The sequence below is a fragment of the Humulus lupulus genome, chromosome 4 (assembly GCF_963169125.1).
Source record: "Humulus lupulus chromosome 4, drHumLupu1.1, whole genome shotgun sequence".
Classification (NCBI taxonomy): Eukaryota; Viridiplantae; Streptophyta; class Magnoliopsida; order Rosales; family Cannabaceae; genus Humulus; species Humulus lupulus.
Genome location: NC_084796.1, coordinates 17,267,944 through 17,288,041, shown reverse-complemented (window position 1 = coordinate 17,288,041; position 20,098 = coordinate 17,267,944). Strand labels below are relative to the sequence as shown.

Here is a 20,098-nt window from a genome sequence, read left to right as displayed (position 1 = left end):
CCCAAAAAGGCATAGGTAGCCCACAGATATGTATTTAGTAAATCCGCTTTTGACTCACTCAGTACCGGTGATTCTTGACCGAAACCCATTAAACCACCGCCACGAGTAAAAAGGACAGCCACGTCAGTATTCCACGTTAGTGCGCAAACATTGGCCTCGGCGTACGTTAGAATAGCCCACCATTGGCTTGCATTGAAATCCGGATAAGCTCGAGTTGTCCTAAAATATCATCATTATAATAAGACAAATCGGATAAACATAAGGGAACAATAATTCTCAAGAGTTGACCAGATCAAGTTCTTTTATAACAACCCGCCACGTGTCTTGCTCGTAAAATTATGCAGTTTCAACGGTCTAGATCGATGGTTCGTAGTAACACACGTGGAGCCCCTTGCATATAATATGATCGTGCGTTTTATTTATTTCAGTGTATTAATGGTATTGGATCCTATCTTTGTCTGATTCACACTAGCGCAGAATAGAGAGAGAGAAAGAGATTGAGAGAGAAAGCGAGCGAGCGAGAGAGAGAGAGATGGGTGAAGCGGTGGTGGGTGAACAGAGTCCGAGTCCGAGAAGCCCAGAGGCGAAGTTGGGTATGCAGGTGGAGGATCTATGGGACACGCAGGAGCCACAGCTCAGTCCTACTGATAAACTCAATGCTTGTTTTGAGAGCATACCTGTTTCAGCTTTTCCTCCTGCTCCTTCTGATCAAGGTAACTATGCATGTATTAATATCATTCATGTGTTATATGTTTTATGCTACCTGGGTTTTGTTGATATAACTTGATTGGATCAAGTTCCGAATTTGATTGATGATTAATGTTGTAAAAGATTAATAAATATTGAGGAAAGAAAAATTGAACTGGGATTATTATATATGGTTTGTTTTAGAATTTAGCTGGAGAAGAAGTGTTCTGTTATGTTTTTGGGGGCCCAAAAGTGGATGTTACATTAGAACTATATGTTTTTTTTTTTATGATTTTGTTTTTGAACAGTTTCTAATGGATCTTTGTTATTGTTTGTTTATGATCATAATTTATGTTTTAAAGTTTTTTTTGGCCTAATACTTTGAATTGTTGCTGTTGTTGTTGTTGTTGTGTACAGTAATAGAGATAAAATCAGATACTTCCTTGGCTGAGGCTGTTCAGATTTTGTCTGAACACAAAATCCTTAGTGCACCTGTGGTGGATGTTGATGCACCTGAGGGTGCTAGTTGGATTGATAGATACATTGGTGTAGTAGAGTTTGCTGGAATTGTTGTATGGATTCTACATCAGGTTAGCAAGCCTACCAAATTCCAATGTCATCTACTCTTGAATATTTCAATCTATAAATTCTTTTGAATTGTTGCAGAAGAATGATTTCAATGCTGAAAAATGTTGTTTCTTTCTCAAATGTTCTTTATTCTGCATTGGAAATTGGCAGCTATATAGTTGCATTGTCATGGACCATAGTTGTCTCTTGTCTGTCCCTGATATTCTCTCTACACGGGAACTGAAAAATTGTGTTTAATGTTTCTCAGTCGGAACCTCCATCTCCAAGGAGTCCACATAGTCCAAATACTGGAAGTGCACTTGCAGCAGCAGCTAATGGAATAACTTCTTTGTTTGAACTTGGAGTCTTAGGCCCTGACTCAGCTGCAACAACCTCCGGAAACTTTTTTGAGCATCTGACTGCATCTGAATTTTATAAGAATACAACGGTTATATAACTAACACTTCAAACCGTGATCTGTTTTTAGTGATGATAACCTTCTTAGGCTTTTTTCTCATTATGCATTTTCGTCTATCATACAGGTTCGAGACATCTCAGGGTCATTCCGCTGGGCTCCATTTCTTGCTTTGCAGACATCAAACTCATTCCTGACAATGCTTTTGCTGCTTTCCAAGTACAAGATGAAGAGTATTTTTGTAGTTGATTTGGGTGAAGGTAAGATTGAAAATGTCATCACGCAATCTTCGGTGATTCACATGTTAGCAGAATGTGCTGGCCTTCATTGGTTTGAAAGTTGGGGAACCAAAAAACTCTCTGAAGTGGGTCTCCCAATGGTGACTGGAGATCGTCTCATCAAGGTGCACAAATTTTCTCTCTCAAACTAAAGGTTCGCAATATTTGTTGTTTTCTTTTTTCAAATGCTGACTGTTCTTCTTCTTATAGGTTTATGAAGATGAACCAGTGTTGCAAGCATTTAAGCTGATGAGGAAAAAGAGGATTGGTGGGGTACCTGTAATTGAAAATGGTGGTAGCAAAGCAGTGGGAAACATAAGTTTAAGAGATATCCAGTTCTTGCTTACAGCACCAGAGATTTACCATGATTATAGGTGAGTAGCTGAAATTTAATCTCAAAATTATACATTTTTATCATGGAATTGTTTTTTTAATCTAGGAAACTCAGAAAGAGCTATTAACATGAACACTAAAAAAATTGTTGATGTTTTGAAGGAGCTTTTAGTTCACAAGAATTTTATTAAATTCTGAATTGTGCATAAGTTTGACTTGCAACCAAAAATACAAGTAATTTGGAGCTCCTTTCTTTTATGTTCAATGAAAGTGAACTAACTATAGAGTTAAACTTCCGTAGTATAAAAATTTGTCTAATTTGTACACTTTTGGTCTATTATTTTGTTTAGATTCTGATTCTGGTTTGGTCATTTTAGCTTACAGTAGAATTTGTGCTGATCTTGTTGCATTGATTCTAAGAACCTTTCATTTTCACTTAGTCATTGAGCCTCGGTAATTTGCTGTGCTTAGTCACTTGCATTTCATATTGGCACTGATTTGGCTTGTAATAACAGATCTATCACGGCTAAGAACTTCCTAACAGCTGTTCGGAGCCACTTGGAGAAGCATGAAGAGGCTTCACCAGCAAGTGAGATGGTTACATGCAAAAGAGACCAGACAATCAAAGAATTAATTTTGTTGCTGGACGCTAAGAAGATTCATCGAGTATACGTTGTTGATGACGACGGAAACATAGGAGGAGTAATTACACTCAGAGATATCATCTCAAGGCTAGTTCATGAACCACGAGGCTACTTCGGTGATTTCTTCGATGGTGTTCTACCACTGCCCCAGAACAGCAGGGTTTAAGAGGAAGCAAATCATTTCCCTGATGATTAACCTTTTTTGTTTTTCCTTTCTTTACTTTTCTTCCTGTACTGATCCTTTATTTTGACCTGTTCTTGTTTGTTAGGTGAATACTGAATATGGCTTGAGTGTGGTCATCATTGTAACATAGCAGGGCCCCTGTAATTAAGCCGTCCATGTTCATTATGGTTTTTTTTTTAAATGTTTGTATGTTGCTCCATCCCGGAAGCTTTTCTGTAAAGCTATATAATAAGAGGAACATTATTCCATCTTCATTTGTGCAATAATATCAAAGTACTCTCCTTGTTCTTTCATTAACTTATATGGCTGGCTGGTTTGTCTCATGTCTTTGCAACTTCTATCCATGTGAATCTTTGATGATGTTTTTCTTCCCTTTTTTCCCCCCTCACAGGTTACAACTTCCAAGTTTATCTACCTCGTAAGACAATGACTTGAGAAACTTTGTCAATGGCAAATGCTTATTGGCCTAAAAGTCCATCATGAATCTTCAAAAGTATTGGAAAATGTGAATCTCTATTAGGATAATGGAATTCGATGACAGCTTTCGAAACAAGGCGCCAACTTTTTCTCATTGTCCTGGTCCAGGCAGACAAAGTTTCATTAAAACCAATGGTAGACTTTGAAGACTTCAATTTTTTCTAAACCTTTTATTTGTTTCCTTTCTTTAATAATGGTTTTCTGGGTCATTCAGAAGACCCAAATCCTCTCTCTCACACACACAACTTACCTGACACGGAGTTATCATAGTCATTAATTTGGTTTCTAGTTGGATCAATTAGTTTTAAGACCCTCTCTTGTATACCCATTTTAGCATAATAGGTCAACCACATAATCTAGTGTGTGTTAGGCAAGTACTTTTTCATTTTTTGGTGCAAATTCTGACCTCTTTAGAGAACCAAGTTGCTTGGCTTAACCACCAAAACGACTTATTGCCTGACAATCGAACAGAATGGATGAAACTTTGAGGGAGGGGACCTGGGTTGGTCTTCTGCATAGGCTACAAATGGGTCTTGATTTTTTTTAGCCATAACTATGTTGGTACTACGTAATTAAAGACAAATCATAGACGGCCCACCAAACCAAGCACACCAACAATGATACCACATTGTCTAATCCCAACAGCAAAGCCTTGTAAAAAACATTTAACAACATATCATATCAGGTCGTGATCCTTCAAAATAATTTTGATGAGTTATCAGTTTCAGTACCAGACATGGGCACTTCATTGTTAGTACTTAAATCAACTAAAGTGGGGTTTTGTTGCTTAATCCACGGTAGAATGGTTAACTTTTTCACACAGCTAGAGAGGTCCTTTTAGCAAGCGATTGAGAATTGTACCAATTGAATAAGACTACAGAACTGAACTCGTACTACATAGCTAGGTCACACATAGAAATATGGTCATCTTTAACCAGAGTACAGACAGATTCACGTGGGATTCAAAATTATTATCACAATTGTGTACTTACTTAGTGGGTAGATTTTCAATTCAATTCAAATAAGTGATATGCTCCTCATTTGATTGAGGGGTTCTTGTATTTGAATTAGTGTTGCAAGCCCTGATGTTAAGAAGCAACAAAGATTTAGCTTATGATCTTTTTGTTTATTTCCCAACTCAGCATAATGCTACTTACCTACAACAATGGAACCACATATGAAAGAAAAACAAAAACTAAAGAAGCATCTATGAAAACAATGAAACTTCTCTTTATCCCTTATTCACTTTAACAAGACTGCAAAACTTTCCACTTGAAGTAGGCTCTTTGTTGATATTTTGATCAGTTCTTAACAAATACCAAATTCAAAGTTGCAGGATATTCCGATAATGGAATAGGTGAATATGATCTGACGAGATTAGATATATAAAGTTTATATTAACTTGAATATTTGGGGACAAGAAAACTATACTAATATTTCTCCAAATTGAACAAACTATACATATCTTGGATGTTTCTTTAGATACCATTATTGAGAAAGCTAATTATTACAAATCACTGGTAGTAGTTTAAGAAGATAAAACCCAAAGCAAATAATGTATGGTTTCTGATTGTGATTCTTTCTAGGATATCACAATATACAAAGTAAAGATTTTGGTTGTTCTTTCCGGGAGACTATAATATACAGTGGCCGATCAAGCCAAGAATCACTCCAAAGCTGATGGCAAATCATGTCAGTAAAATACATGTACCATCAAAATGCACACATAAATAAGCCAAGATAAAGAAAAAAAGAAAAAAAAACTAGAATCTATAAAACATGTACAAAAATTATTACAGTATATAAAGAAGGGCAGGGGGATAAATTTTAACAAAAAAACCTGTGTTTAAAACATCAACACCAGCAACATAAATAGCGTATTCATCAACTACATTCAACATGGGATTTGTGTAACCATTAAACCTCAGATAAAGCAATGGGGCTTACCTGTTTACATAAGCCCCTGTATTCATTCTATGTACTTTTTCTTCTCAGATGGTGAAGAACACAAGGTGTTCCTTCAAACAAATCCAACAAATAGTTCTCTAAATCATCAGGTGTATACTTTATGTACTTCCCAGCATGCCTTCCACCTTCCAGCTGACTTCCAAACCGCCCCATAAAGGAACGGTAAGCCGGAATAACCTTCTCCGAAATAGATATTCGAAGCTCTTCTCGAAGCTGAGAATCTGGAACCTTCCAAGCTGTCTGAATTCTATAAATATCTTCGAAACAAGCATTGAAACTCTTAAACCTTTCCTTCAAAGCAACCTTGGAGGCATTACTTGAGCTCCCACCAATCCCTTCATCTTTCAAACAAGACAATGTCTTACTCCAAGAAGCTCTAAGATAACTTGTAGCATACTGGCGGACCTGCCCACGTCGCTTGCGAACCCAGCGGTCTCCCAAAAGCCTTCCCAGATCAGAATCTTTCACTTTCTGCACTATATAAAGAATGTTGTTCATCAGGAATATATATCTCATAGCACCATCCTCGTAAAGTTTTGATTTTTCGTCTAGATTAGACTCCAGTGTGGTTATCAACAACAACAATCGACGAGCTATAGGAGACACATTTTCTAACTCCAATCCATTCTCAGCATCATCATTGGTAAACCCATCATCATCTGCATCCTCTAAGAGAAAGTTCAGAGTCTTACTATAATCGACAAGGAGTCTCACATAGTTCATCACATAACGAGCCAAAGGGTGAATCTCCCCACTCAGCATGGGCTTCCTAGAAGCCTCATTCTGAACAGCATTCTCAAACTCACAAAAGGTCCCTCTTGCAGCATCACCAAGTGCCCCCAACACTCCTCTAGCCTCGCCAACTCCAAATTCATCAGTCACCATTATCTCCAAGTCTGGCAAAACATCATCCAAAGCATCATACATGTCCAATATTCTAAACAGCTTCTCCGGCGACCTCTTCCCAATCGCTACTGCCTCACCGAAATTCAACAACTGCATCACACACCCTTTTGCAGTTTCATTGAAGCAAATGTCCTTAGTCTCCTCAGAACCACTGAAAATCTGGTCACAAAGCTTTCTCTCCCCAGTTAAGAGAACCCTAACACCAATCTTCACAGCTTGAATCCATTTCTTCATCTTCTCATCCAAAATCTTCCACTCAATTTTCTGCACCTCCTCAATACTAAGCTTCTCAACACCGAGAATCACAAGGCTCTCGTCCAAGGCGTCACGGCGGACGGTACTATAGACCTGAACACACTCCTTCTCATACCCAGACCTAATCATCCGATCAGCAATCTCCTTAAGCTCAACAACTGCATCAGGATTAATCAAATCAACGCACAAGTCGTCTCCCAAGCTGGCTCCTCTCTCATGAAACCGCCCAGTGGCGTCACGGTCGTCTTCCCCAAAGCTCTCGAACTCATCATCGATTTCGCCGTCGTTCGAGGCAAACGACAACGAAACCCTCCGGATCGAACCGTACAGCCGCTCAGCATCTAAAGGAACCGTGTTCCGAATCAAGATATGGCGAAACTCGTCCTCGAGCCTCGACATCGCGAGCTGAACTGCGTTCTCGGCCCGGTCCACGAACTCGTTACTGGACTGGATCGAAAGACCATCCATCAGGTTCAGTATCTCATCGACCGCCGATAAGTACTCGGCAGCCTCATCCGGAGAGTCTTCCCAAGGGATCGAGTGCCTGGAAGCTTCCGAATTCGAATCCCACCGGTGAATCACCTTCTCGGCGACTTCGAATCGATCTTCAGTCCTCGCATCCTCACCGTTGATCAAATCACCGATGTTCGAAAGCCGGTTATCAAAGCTTTGCAAGATTAAAAGCATGTCTTCCCTTACCTCCTTAGACGGATTGAGCCTCTTCACGATCTGCTGAGCCGTGGCCAAGACTCTGTCCTCACCGGCGGCACCGCCGCCAATACTGGTGGTCGTCGTGGTCATTCCTCCACCTTCTCTTTTGGACCTCCTAGGGTTTCTCCTTCACACAGAAAGAAGGAAATACAGTCTTTGGTTGCTGAGAAAAAAGTTCAAACACTAACGAAATTTCGAAAACGAAAGGCAATCAGAAACCATTTCCGAAAACGATTAACTGGATGAGGCAGAAAACAAAAATTTAGTCGAGATTTCAAAAACGATTAATCGGAAAATTGTTAATGGGTTTGGGATTTTGAGACCAAAACGAGTTACTGTTCGTTTCGGCCGGCAAAGACTGAATTTGTTTTTGTTTCTTTTTTTTTTTTTTTTGGGTTTTTTTTTAAAGGAAGAAATGAAGGAGAGACTTGCGCAAGCGAACTCTTTTATTTTTATTTTCTTATCGTGCTTTGTCTGAACTCTGAAGTGTGGACTTGGAAATATTACGCTACTGTGCGGTGATAAGCCCTGCGGTTTGTTCTTTTGACCAATAGTATTTCGACACGTCATCATTGACCCATCAGACTTCGAATTTCAACTAAAGATGCGTAAATAAATTATTATTTTATTATTGCGACAAAAAAATTTATTATTTTATTATAAAAAGGAAAAGAATTGCGCGCTAGATATTTTTAAAGACAAATTGCATATATTTTAGAATAGAAAATCATTGCATGGTTCGCCCTATAATACCACTCCCAATACATCTTTTACTTTAACTAATATTATTACTCTATATTGGTATAGATAATTATTCAATAAATTATATTTGGAGATAATAATATGTTAGAGGTATAATAAAAAAAAATTAGTGATATATTTTTAAAAAATAATAATTAAGTGCTCTTAAGAATTTGATTTGTGTTAATGTTAATAATATTTTAGAATATTTATTATTAGATTCATTAAAATTATGGTAAGTAAAAACCAATAAAGATAAAAACAAGGAAAAATTATTTGTAATAATATTTTGTATCAAAATTTATATTTGTAGATGTTGTTTAAGAATAAAACATTTATATGTTTCTAGAATCATGAAACTTATTATGATTTATCATTTATAAATTTTTCTATTTATAAAGTCATCGTTGGTATCCTAAAAAAATAATAATATTTTGTTAAATTCGAAACTAATATTAAGAAACACCTAATATATTTGTGTATAATTTACTACTTTAGTATTTTTTTTTGAATAAAATATGTGATTTCATTAAACACTATCGGCTACCAAAATAGCCTCCAAGCCAATAAGATTAAACCCTCATTGGTAATGCGACCAGAGGAAGAACAAGCAGACTGAGCCAACTAATTGGCCGCCTTGTTCCTGAATCGTTTTACAAAAGATACATAAACATTTGGTAAAGATTGCAACAAAGTCTTACAATCATCAACAATTAATAAGTCCAAACGGAGAATTTAGAGAGACTGAATTACACAAAATTTGTACTAAAACTAGACGGTCAGATTGCATACTAGTATGAGTGCCATGAAATTGCTAAAATAATGCAGAATTATCGGGTTGGGCCATGATCCAACTTAGCACCTCCTTCAAGCTAATTAATTCAGCAATTAGAGATTCCACATTCCCCAAGCGAAAACCAACAACTGCCTCCAACAATCTCCCATTATGGTCACAAACCAGCCGTCCATAGCCATATTTATTCTCATAACTAAAGATTGAAGCATCACAATTAAACTTGACAGCACCAATATCTAGTTTAGTCCAACGCTCCTCCACACCAGCCATGTTAGCTGACGCATTCCGGTGTTCCCTTCCATCTTCATGAGCTAATTTCCATGAGTCAAGAAAAGTAATTGCATTACTTACCACTGTAGCCGCTATTGGAGTTTTTTTGGCTCCACACCAGATCATTATGGGCACGCCAGATTGCCCAACACACTACTGAAATGTGGCTGACAATATTAGTAGTATACCTCTTGCATAAATCTTCATACCAACTAGGAAAATTCAGCTAACCTTCTTGAGTAAATCCCATAATTACCTGAGACAGACAACTCTTAGCAAAAGAGCATTCAACTAAACAGTGGAAAATACTACTTTAGTAATTAAACTCAACTCGATTGCTTGAATTTAACGGGTTCTTAATCACTAACAAGAAAACATTATTATGCTATTCAGTATTCACACATAAAAAAATATGAATACACTTTTTACATTAAAAAATTATAAATATCTTAAGTGATGACCCCAGTTCATAAATATATGACTTTTCTGAGTATATTTTATATGAACAAAGCAAAAGTATATGTTCTTATCATCACTACCTACAAACATATTATTAAGTGATTTAAAAGTGAGAAACTAGACACTTAGTTTTTTTAGATAGTGAACTATTAATAATAACATTTCAATCACCTTCTATATGTATTATAAAAAAAAATAGTATCAAAAGGGCTCACCTGATGTGGCCAGCTCCTCAATTATTTTTCAATAAACTTTATCTTTTTTAGCCAATTTTAATTAATAAATTGAATTAATGTTATAAATTTAAATTTATTAAATCAATCAATATTGAAAGCATGATTGTAATGGATTTAATAAAAGTAGCTTAGTAAAATAATTTGTTTAGCCATATAGTTAAAATTGAGCTAAAATTATTGTAAGAAGGGTTTATGGTTTTTTAGATCTTGTGTTTTGCCTCATTACCCGTTTGGACCCTGTATTTTCTAAAATAGTTCTAAAGACCCTTAAACCTGATTTTGATCTAAGTTTTTTTAACTAAAATCACAAATAATTCATCAAACTAACAACTCATAACAAAAGTATAATCATTATGCTTAAGAATTGTGTTGTTATATTCAATTTATTTGAACTATTTTACAAAACACAGGGTCCAAAAAATAATTTGTCAAAATACAGAGTCCAAATAAGTAATGAGGCAAAACACAGGGTCTAAAAAAGTATAAACACTTCTAAGAACGTTCTTAATAGATTCTTTTATTTACATAACCACTTTTACAACATAACTTGCATGAATTTATTTATTTTTATTTATATCATTTAAATGTTATATTTTTTTTATTCATTTCAAATAAAGTGCAAAAGAAAAAAATTAACTAAAAAAATTTAAAGTGTCGGATAAAATTATATAAATATTGTCAAAGTACGGGAATAAAATGTAAAACTTTTGAGAGCAAATCGCCTATCCCATTTTCAACGTCGCTTATGTGTCCGACCAATTAAAAACAACTACATTGTTGACTAGTTTTTTGCTAACAACTAAATAATAGAAAAGCTTAAAGAAAATGAAAGATTAATACATATTTTTTACGTGGTCCAGGTTATTAATTAACCCTAGTCCACGAGTCACTTGTATTAGGATAAAGAACTTGCACAGTTCAAGCTCTCTTGGGGTTTTCAGGCAATGTTTGTGCTCACTCTGAAAACTGAGAAATCAAATCTTTTACAATGTATGCCCTAGCCCCATTTATAGGTAGCTGCCAAAATTAAACTCATTAATTGGAACTGATTACAATTATCATTTCTTAATGGAGGTTTGTTACAAAATAAATACACATTCTGTTATTAAATAACCTGGTGGGTCCCAGCATATCTTGGAGGGCCAAATACTAGGAATTCCAGCCCACTAATTTATTGGGGAAAATCGCCCTCACACTATCAGGGTGGTAGCTGCACGTTTTCTCATGTCAGGTGGCGTCGTGGGACATCCTTTTTGCCACTTGTACGATGTCGACACCACGATCCATGTGACAGCGGGTGCAGAAGGTTGTCTATGGTCCAGGGTCGCTGTGTTGGACACCTAACAACTTTCCTCCTAGGCCGGAGAAGGGCTCTCGCATGCCTAGAGGAGGAAATGATGGAGTAGGTGATCTCGTTGTGAGACTTTAAGCATTATCCCTTGACAAGGTCCTTGGGATGTAATGCTTTCTTAATGACTTACTCCTCTGGTGGTGGTGAACTGTGATGATGACTGTTCTTAACTCTCGTGGACCTTTAAATAGGTTCCGGGGAATATTAACCATCTTCCGTGGAGCCCTAATCACTTTTAATTTGTGCCACGTGTCAGCCAGTGAAAATATTGGGTTTTATGCCCTTATAAAACCACAATTCTGATGTAACACTTTTGATTATCAATAAAGAAGTATAAATTATTTTTGTTTATCAATTGCATTGGTTGCTTGTATTTATTACATGATTTTATGCTTGTACATGATTTTATGCTTGATACAAACATATATAAAATCTTGAACGTATAAATAAGTTACACTTATAGTGACTAGGTCACAGTAGATTATAAATGTAATTATATGTATAAAATAATTAGTCGTAAGATTAAAACAGTGCGTAGGATTTTCACTGCTTTGTTAATCTACGATATAATTTACTTATACACTAGATGTGATGTCTTGGCCATGACATTATCTAAGTAGATAAGATCGAATGTATTTTCTTACATTGGACTAGGACCAACACTGGTTATTGATAAATAAATAAGTATCACTGTTATCGAAACTAATCAGAGTCACAACGTTGATCGTAGGTCAAGTTGATCTAAATTCTTAATGATAATATTTTTATTAATTATATTATGTGAATCTTTTGATTTGTTCGTTAAAAGCTTACCCTACGGCATAGCCTATACTTATATCTTGGAGGTTCATTAGTGTAATTGAATGAGAGTATGTATCATAGATAAAATCTATAGCTTCTATATAAGAAGTGAAAAAATGAGTTCCTTAACAGCTTAGTCCAAATGGTTAAATGATTGAGCGCTCATATTTGTGATTAAGTTCACAAATTTATCATTTATAAGGGACTTAGTAGGAGTTAACGATAAAATACTAATGAGGGTAAAATGATAATTTATACCCAACCCATCAATAAGTCGTCGATAGAGGATTAACTGACGGCAATGATTATAACAATGGATAGAGACTTTATATGAGTAAGATCGTTCTATGAATTCAAGAGTTATTCTGAATTAATAATGGAATCATGATGAATTAATAAATTGTGAGATAATTTATTTGATAAATAAACTCATAATAATTTATTGAAGCTTGTATCCATGGATCCATGTTCCTCATGTCGTCTCTTATCAAATCAAGTTTATTAGTCTCAAACAATTGATTTAATTATCAATTATAAATATTAAATAGATTAGGTCAATTTAATGATATTTACATGTATTAAGAATTTGGGAATAAAATAGAGTATTTGGGTAAATTTATTAATATTGACAAATCAGTGTCAATATAAATAAATAATATTAAATCAAGTTTTAAATTATAATTAGTTAATTTGAATAAGGATTTAATTAATTAATTAATTAAAAGATAAATAAATAAAAGACTTTGAATTTAGGCTCAATTGTGATTAAATTCAAGATAAAGAAATTGGGCCCAAGAACATATATGGGGCGCCCAAAACTATTTATTTTTGCTTATTATTTTAAGGGATAATAGCGGCATAAGTACCCAATGTTTGGGGAAAATACCCGGCATGGACCCAATCTTTTTTTTTAGTGGGTAAAGTACCCAAACATCCTAAAACTGTAATTTCGTCAATAGGGTCTCCGTTAGTGGGCTATAGTGGACACGTGTAGGCTCCAGATTAATCATAAAAATATTTTCAAATTTAATTTCATTATTATTTTATTTTTAAAAACTAAAAACTAAAACCCCCAAACCCACGAAGATAAGTCATTTTCGAAGAGGTTGCAAGGAAGAAGTCGATGGTGGAAGAAGAAGCCATTTTTGAAGAGCTAAGGAAGAAGGAGGACTGGGAATATGGAGGGTGAAGGTTCATTTTGCTCTTCTGGTCGAGTACACAGCAGAGGGAGGTATTGGGGTAGGGGTCTAGTGAGGTATGATGGAGTAACCTGTGATTGTGGCTTAACGTCGGCATTGAGGACCTCTTGGACCAATCGAAATCCTGGTAGAAGGTTCAGAACATGCTATAGAATGAAAGTAAGTTTTTTTTTTTTAATTTTCTCTTGTTCTTGATTATTCATGGTTTGAATGGTGTTCTTGAAATAACTTGTATATTTTCTACCTTATTACAGTCAGAAGGGGGTGTGATTTTTTTCGTTGGGTGGATCTAGAAAATTGTCAAGGTGGAAAGGGTTTGATTCCATATTGGGTCAAGAGAATTGAAGGAGAAGATTGCAATGGGGAGGGAAATGTGAGTAATGATCAGAGACATGTAGAAATAGGTGACAAGAAAATTGGGAAACAAGTTTGTACAATGTGTGCTCATCCAAATAGTGGTCTTTGGTTGAATATAAGTTGGGGGAAACTATTTTTTTTGTAGTTGTCATTGTGCTAGCATTGCTGCTGAAGTAGTGGCGGTTTTACAAATGTAATGGTCTCATGAGTTGTAACAATGACAAATGAATTGAAATGAAATTGTGCTGCTTTTTTGTTTGTGAAAATTTGTGTGTTTTGATAAACAATTTTATGTTAAATTGTGTTGAGGGCACTTGGTTATTGGTGCATTTAACAAATTACATAATATTAAAATAATATCAATAACATAGGCATCAACATAAAGACCAATACTACATTAACCAGTTTTCAACAAGTTTGAGGTGGTGTCTTTGGTTAGATTAAGCATTTACATAGTACCTGTTGGCAATATTTTAAGGGTTGTACCTTATACAAAAAATCAAAATTAAGCCAATATGTCAAAACAAAGTGTTTTTGTAGTTAATTAAAACAAAGTCATGACTTAAAATGAAATGTTCCAACTGCCTAATCTAAGGATGTTCAGTGGTTTGTGGATGTGGCTGAGATGATAAAGCTTGTGCTGCCTCTCTTGCCTTTTGTCTCACCCTCCTCTTCTATCTTTTGATAGTTTCTAGTGTTAGATTTTTCTTTGGTGGTCTTCCCATTCTTCTCTGTTGAACAGGCTGCAAACAACATACCTTAGCATTAATAAGTTGTAATTATTAGTTCATATTAAAACAAAAGGAATATAGAATTTGCCCCAATACCTGTTCTGTAGGCTGACTCTTACAAGTACATCGAGAGTGACCTTGTTTCCCACAGTTGCTGCAAAAGTTTGCCTGACCTACTCTTCAAGCTTTTGTGGCATTGGGGGCAGGAGGTTCATCTGGTTCTTTTTTCCTTGATTTCTTAGGTCTCCCGAGCAAGACATTCTCAGTAGGTGGACAAATAGGATTCTGTCATGGATCTGGCCACTTATTAGGTGATGGCATTGGCTCTATAATACCAGCATACTGAGCTATAAAAGCCTCTTTCTTGTAAGCCAAATCCACAAAATCCATCACATTTAAGTTGGAGCTCCAAATGGCAGCCAAGGCATGGCCACAAGGTATACCAGTCAACTGGTAACATCTACAAGTACATACCCTATCCACCAAATTCACAGAGAACCACTCTGAGTCACGAAAATGTGCCTGGAATTTGTGTGAGTCTGCTCTAGTGGACTGGCAGTGTCTGGCCACATGCTTGTTCTTTTCAATGACCTCCCTAACCATCTTTCCTACAGGATGCACCCATTTGGAAACACTCTCCCTTTTCACACATAATCTAATCATTAACCAGAATCAAATCTTTTCTAGCAAAGTAATGATAGGCTTCTCCCTTGCATCCAATATTGCTGAGTTGAAGCATTCACACAAATTGTTCATTAACATGTCACACTTTACATGGAGCCTAAAATGACTCTTGTTCCACTCACTTGGATTTTTCTTCATCAACCAAGCATATGCCTTCTCATTAACCTCTTTAAGTGATGCCATTTTTTGCTTGAAGTCATCGGGTGTTGTAGCCCTTGCACATGTCCACAACTTTTGTTTCAGCAAAAGACCAGGAAACTTTTTCTTGAAGTTGGAATGTAGATGTCTCACACAAAATCCAATTTATGCACCTTCAAATACAAAACCCAAAGCATTCCCTAAGCCTTTTTGTCTATCACTAATCATAGTGATTTTTGTATGATCTATTCCTTCAAAATCCTCCTTCAACAAATTTAGGAACCAAGTCCATGTATCTGTGTTCTCCTTTTCACAAATATCATATGCAATAGGAAACATAAAATTGTCAGCATCAATACCAACTGCAGCCAATAACATACCTTTGCAATATCCCTTTAAGAAGCACCCATTCAATCTGACCAATGGCCTCCATGCTTTGAAACCATCTTTGCAAGCTTTCAGGCATATGTAGACTCTTTCAAACAACCTTCTATCATTCACCATGTTGCTCTTAATGATGGCTATGCTCCCAGGATTCAAGGCAAGAATTTGCTTGCAATAATCCTCCAATACAGCATACTACTCAGCCACAGATCCCTCTAGTCTCTTCTTTGCCTTACCCTTTGCATTGTAAAAAACATGTCTGCTTGTGTGGGAAAACTTAGTGTTGGTGGTTAGCTCCTTGAAGTTATTGTAATGCATCTTTGGATTCATTCGAAATTGAGGCAAGAAATGTTTAGCTAGCCAAGTTGCATCAATATGTTTGTTGTTAAAAACAATGCCAAAATTATGAACATCCACTAATGTGTTCACTCTAAAAGTTGTGTTGTCCATTTTCTATACCCGAGCATATAGGCACCAACCACAACCTTTTGCTCTACAAACTGCTTTAAGCTTTGTCTGGTTGTTGAAAGCATATACAAATTCTCGATCTGTACTTATGAAGTATTCCCTTAAAGCCTCTCTAAGTTGGTCCACATTAGCAAACTCCAATCCAAGAACAAACTTGAAATCTGCTCATTCATCTCTTGGGACAAATTGCTTTCTACTTTGCTTAGATCCACCTTCACCATCATCACTGCCTAGGTGATAACTCTACAAAATAGAGTTTTTTTACCACTATTTATAAGCTAATTAGTGTTAAGCTCTTAAGTTTTTAAGTAATTTTGAATTTTTTAGGTTTATTTTAATTTTATAGATTTTTGTGTATTTTTATGGTTATATTATTGTTAAATGTTGTAGTTTAATTAATTGACTTATTGAGTTTAGTTAGAAGTAAAAAAAAAATACACTTTTGTTGATCTTTAATGTTAAATTAAATTAAGTTTTAATTAATATTTTCAATGATTTATTTTATAATTGAAAATATTTGAATATAATTTAATTTATGTTTATTTTGTAGGGAGTATGTTGTATTTATTTTATTTTTTTGCTTTGAAAAGTAAGAAAGAAGTGGCATTTTTTGAGAGAAAAGCAAAGGAAAATGGCATCAGCAGCACTGGGCCGCACCTCCCTCAGCTCCCAACCAGGCCCACCCCTCCTTGCTGCAGCCAAGCCCACGCCCCCTTGCCCTAGCCATGCCTGGGCCCCCGCCTGCTCCCTGCTGCTCCAGGCCCACGCTCCCAGCAGCAGCCACCAGCCCAGCCTTCTACCCTTCCAGCCAGGCCCGAAGCCACGGCCCAGCCCGCTTGCTGCTCGGCCCACATGCCTGCACCCTTTGGCCCAACCTTCAGCCACCTGCCAGCAGCCACCATGCTCCCTTTCCCCTTCATTGAGCCCATAAATGGTCCCCTTGTCACTTTGTCTAAAAATGTCATATTTTTACCCAAATTTTACCTCAAAATCATCATTACACCCTAAAATTTACCCTTATTTGCCATATTATTATTATTAATTTAATTAATTTAAATTGATTATTTTAATACTCTCATTTTGACTATAAATAGGGAATTTTCAAGACCATTTGGGTGTACTTATTTTAGGGGGGGTTACACTACAAAATTTATACACTTGGAAGACCACTCCATTCTCTTCATCTTTTTCTTCTTTTTGGTCATTTTTTCTATGAGATTTTTTAGAGGAAAAATTTGGGGGTTCCTCCTCCAAATGTTCTTATTTATGTTTGTAATTTTTTGTTTGTATTTGTTATTCTAGTTATGAGTTTCTAATCTTTTTTAAGATTATTAAGGTGATGATGAAACAATATGTAACTAGATAGTATTTATATTGTGTGTTGATTTCCCATTTTGTGTAATAAAGTTTATGGATTTTCTTCTTCAAATATTTTATTTTATCTTAAATATCTTGTATTTTTTTTGTTAGAACATATTTACAATTTGTTCTTCATTAGTGCAAAATCATAATATTCTTTGATTAAGGTGTGCCATTAAATTGTGCACATCAAATGCTTAGAATAAAAATATTATGTTTTGCCTTATAAATAATATTCATTGATTCATTTGTTATTTCATTAGATTGATTTACATTAAATACTTTGAAATTATAATTTTAAAAGTGAAGATAAATCCTACAATTCCATGATAATTTGTGCTTAAATAGAATATCTAATTTGAATAAGTGATAGATGATTAATTTCTACTATTTATGAAACTTGGGAATCAATCTTATATAAATATTATTGAACTTATATTTTGTGGATTCTAATACCTTAATAATCTTCTTTTACCATCTTGATTTCTACTATTAATTTATTTTTATATATTGTCTTTAATTTCTTTATTATTGTATCTTATTTGATTTTCTTGTCACAAATTCTCATCAATCTTTGGAGCTACGTTAGAATTTATTGGTTTAAAATAGTTTTCTTTTTTATTTTAGACAACTCATTTGGGTTCGATCTCGTGCTTACACGAACACTATATTTCATATATGATTCGTGCGCTTGCGAGTTATAAATATTTAAAACATACCCATTTTGGGTCCATCACTAGGCTCTGCAGTTCATCTTCATCCACATAACCTCCATCTGAGTTGTCTGCTTGGACCTGCCCACACATTTCGTTCACAGAACCCCACCATCGGCTAGGCTCAGTAATATTCTCTTCATGTTGCCTCTCTTCTTCATCATCTAGGGCATACTTGTAATGCCCCAAAATCCCTAATGAGGTTTAGTGGTTAGATTGGTAGCCCGAGAGGGCCATAATTGATTTATTATGTCATTAATTGATTATGTGCATGTTTATGTGAGTTATATTATAATATGATGTTAAATGCATGCATGTGGGTCCACATTTCATGATAGGAGCATTTTGGAAATTTGGCCCGTTGAGGGCGTAATTGTATATTTGTATGCATGTTGGTGAATCATTGATGAGGCCACATTATAATGTGGATTTGTTTGAGCCATTCGGCATGAGACAATCTTTGAGTGCAAGTTAGTGGTTTGGTCATAACGGGATTAAGTTCGGGGTTCGGGGTGAGTCTCGGGGTAATTTGGTGATTAGAACGTTACCGGGAATTAAAAGGTTAATGGGATATGATTTATTGGTATTTGAGAATATTAGGAATAACAGGAATTGGAGGGTGTTAATTATGATTAACGAAATAGGCGGGAAATGACGATTTTACCCTTGGAAGCCTTTAAAAGATTTTACATGACCTAGGTACAATATGGTGTTTTCACCCTAAGATATATATAAACCATTGAAGGTTGTAGAACTTGCAAGAAACAAAGCACCATTTTCTTATCTCCCGTACATCTTTTCTTCTCCTTTTCCTTTGAAATTTTGAGCCTAATTTGAAGAACCAAGCTAAGGAAGTGGACCTTGAGGGCTTAGGGTTGTGTTCCACCATTGAAGAGGGTTCTAAACTGAGCTTGGGGTAAGGTTCTAGCCATTAAAACTCTGGTTTTCTCTATTTTTCTATTGGATTTCAGCTTGGATTTCTAGAGTTGATATTGAGAATTGATGGGAGTTTTTGGCTAGAGTTACTTGAGTTATGATGCCTAGGACTTATGTATATGATTTGTGGGTTCATTTGGGAGTCTAAATGAGGTTTGGAAGCTGGTTTTTCAGGTTGGAAATGGAGGAGTCGAAGGAGGGAAAAATCAAGGTTGAAAACCCTGGTTGTAGCGTTATAGCGCCCATCCATGGGCGCTATAGCGCTAGCCAGGGGGTTTTCTATTCTGCCAATAGCGCTGGGGCGCTAGGGGGGTAGCGCTACAACGCTGACCTTGCTTTTCTAGATTCTTGTTTTAGGCACTTCTGAGGGTTTTTGGCTTGGGGTTTCAATTCATAAGGCTCGAGATCGAATCTACTCACCGTTTGGGTACAATTCGAGGTCCCGAAAGTGAGGTTTAGGTCAAGACCCTTTTATTGTTGATTTTCATTAATGGAGGTTATAATTGGTTATGACTAGGTGACCGCTAAGGAATTAAAATGTCGATCATTCTCAAGGGTCGTTCTTTTACTATTTCTCGCTCGAACCAAAGGTAAAAAAACCGCACCCCATATGTGATATGCATGGTTATTATTGAGGCATGTTGAGTGTTTAAATGTGGACATTGATTGCATATCAAATGCTTAGCAAATCTTGCTTACTTGTGAATGGCACTGTCTAATTAGTCAGAATCGGCAATGGTGTTAGTAGTAACTATGAAGTTGTGACTCATTAGTCAAGCTCGACAGTAGTACTGAGCACTGGTCGTATGGTATTAACTCATAATTCAAGAACGGTCTTAGCATGTTTAACGCAAGCTGATAAATATTAGATCTAATCGACATCAGCATTGAATGATTCATCATGAGCATTAATGCTAGACCGACCTTAAGTTTGATGAAAACTAAAAGCGCTTGTCTAGCCTAATGGCTAGTCACTTAGAGCCAGGGCCAGAAGGCCCAGGTGACTGCATCGTCACGTGGCTATGGGTGTTGAGCCCACGTTCGTGACTC

General features: G+C 36.0%; 3 protein-coding genes across 3 annotated transcripts; 1 reads left to right on the top strand and 2 right to left on the bottom strand.

The window, feature by feature from the left end:
* The first annotated feature begins 463 nt into the window (after window positions 1-463).
* Window positions 464-3,401, top strand: LOC133830072 (SNF1-related protein kinase regulatory subunit gamma-1). The gene is made up of 6 exons (XM_062259976.1): window positions 464-713; window positions 1,105-1,277; window positions 1,523-1,702; window positions 1,797-2,072; window positions 2,158-2,321; window positions 2,796-3,401. Exons 1-6 carry the CDS (start codon window positions 533-535, stop codon window positions 3,088-3,090), a joined length of 1,269 nt encoding a protein of 422 aa, XP_062115960.1. The 5' UTR covers window positions 464-532; the 3' UTR covers window positions 3,091-3,401.
* Window positions 3,402-5,183: 1,782 nt separating this feature from the next.
* LOC133830070 (exocyst complex component EXO70B1) lies at window positions 5,184-7,872 on the bottom strand. Its single transcript, XM_062259975.1, has one exon. It carries the CDS (start codon window positions 7,513-7,515, stop codon window positions 5,560-5,562), a length of 1,956 nt encoding a protein of 651 aa, XP_062115959.1. The 5' UTR covers window positions 7,516-7,872; the 3' UTR covers window positions 5,184-5,559.
* Window positions 7,873-14,654: 6,782 nt separating this feature from the next.
* On the bottom strand, window positions 14,655-15,233 carry LOC133831947 (uncharacterized). The gene is made up of 2 exons (XM_062262349.1): window positions 15,136-15,233; window positions 14,655-15,021 (listed from the first exon to the last, which is right to left on the bottom strand). Exons 1-2 carry the CDS (start codon window positions 15,231-15,233, stop codon window positions 14,655-14,657), a joined length of 465 nt encoding a protein of 154 aa, XP_062118333.1.
* Between the last annotated feature and the right edge of the window lie 4,865 nt (window positions 15,234-20,098).

Coding starts and splice junctions, on each gene's coding strand:
- LOC133830070 (XM_062259975.1), bottom strand. CDS start 7,515: ATGACCACGACGACCACCAGTATTGGCGGCGGTGCCGCCGGTGAGGAC.
- LOC133831947 (XM_062262349.1), bottom strand. CDS start 15,233: ATGGCATCACTTAAAGAGGTTAATGAGAAGGCATATGCTTGGTTGATG. Junction 15,022..15,135: donor CATTTTAGGCTCCATGTAAA/GTGTGACATGTT, acceptor GTTAATGATTAG/ATTATGTGTGAAAAGGGAGA.
- LOC133830072 (XM_062259976.1), top strand. CDS start 533: ATGGGTGAAGCGGTGGTGGGTGAACAGAGTCCGAGTCCGAGAAGCCCA. Junction 714..1,104: donor TCCTGCTCCTTCTGATCAAG/GTAACTATGCAT, acceptor TGTTGTGTACAG/TAATAGAGATAAAATCAGAT. Junction 2,322..2,795: donor GAGATTTACCATGATTATAG/GTGAGTAGCTGA, acceptor TTGTAATAACAG/ATCTATCACGGCTAAGAACT.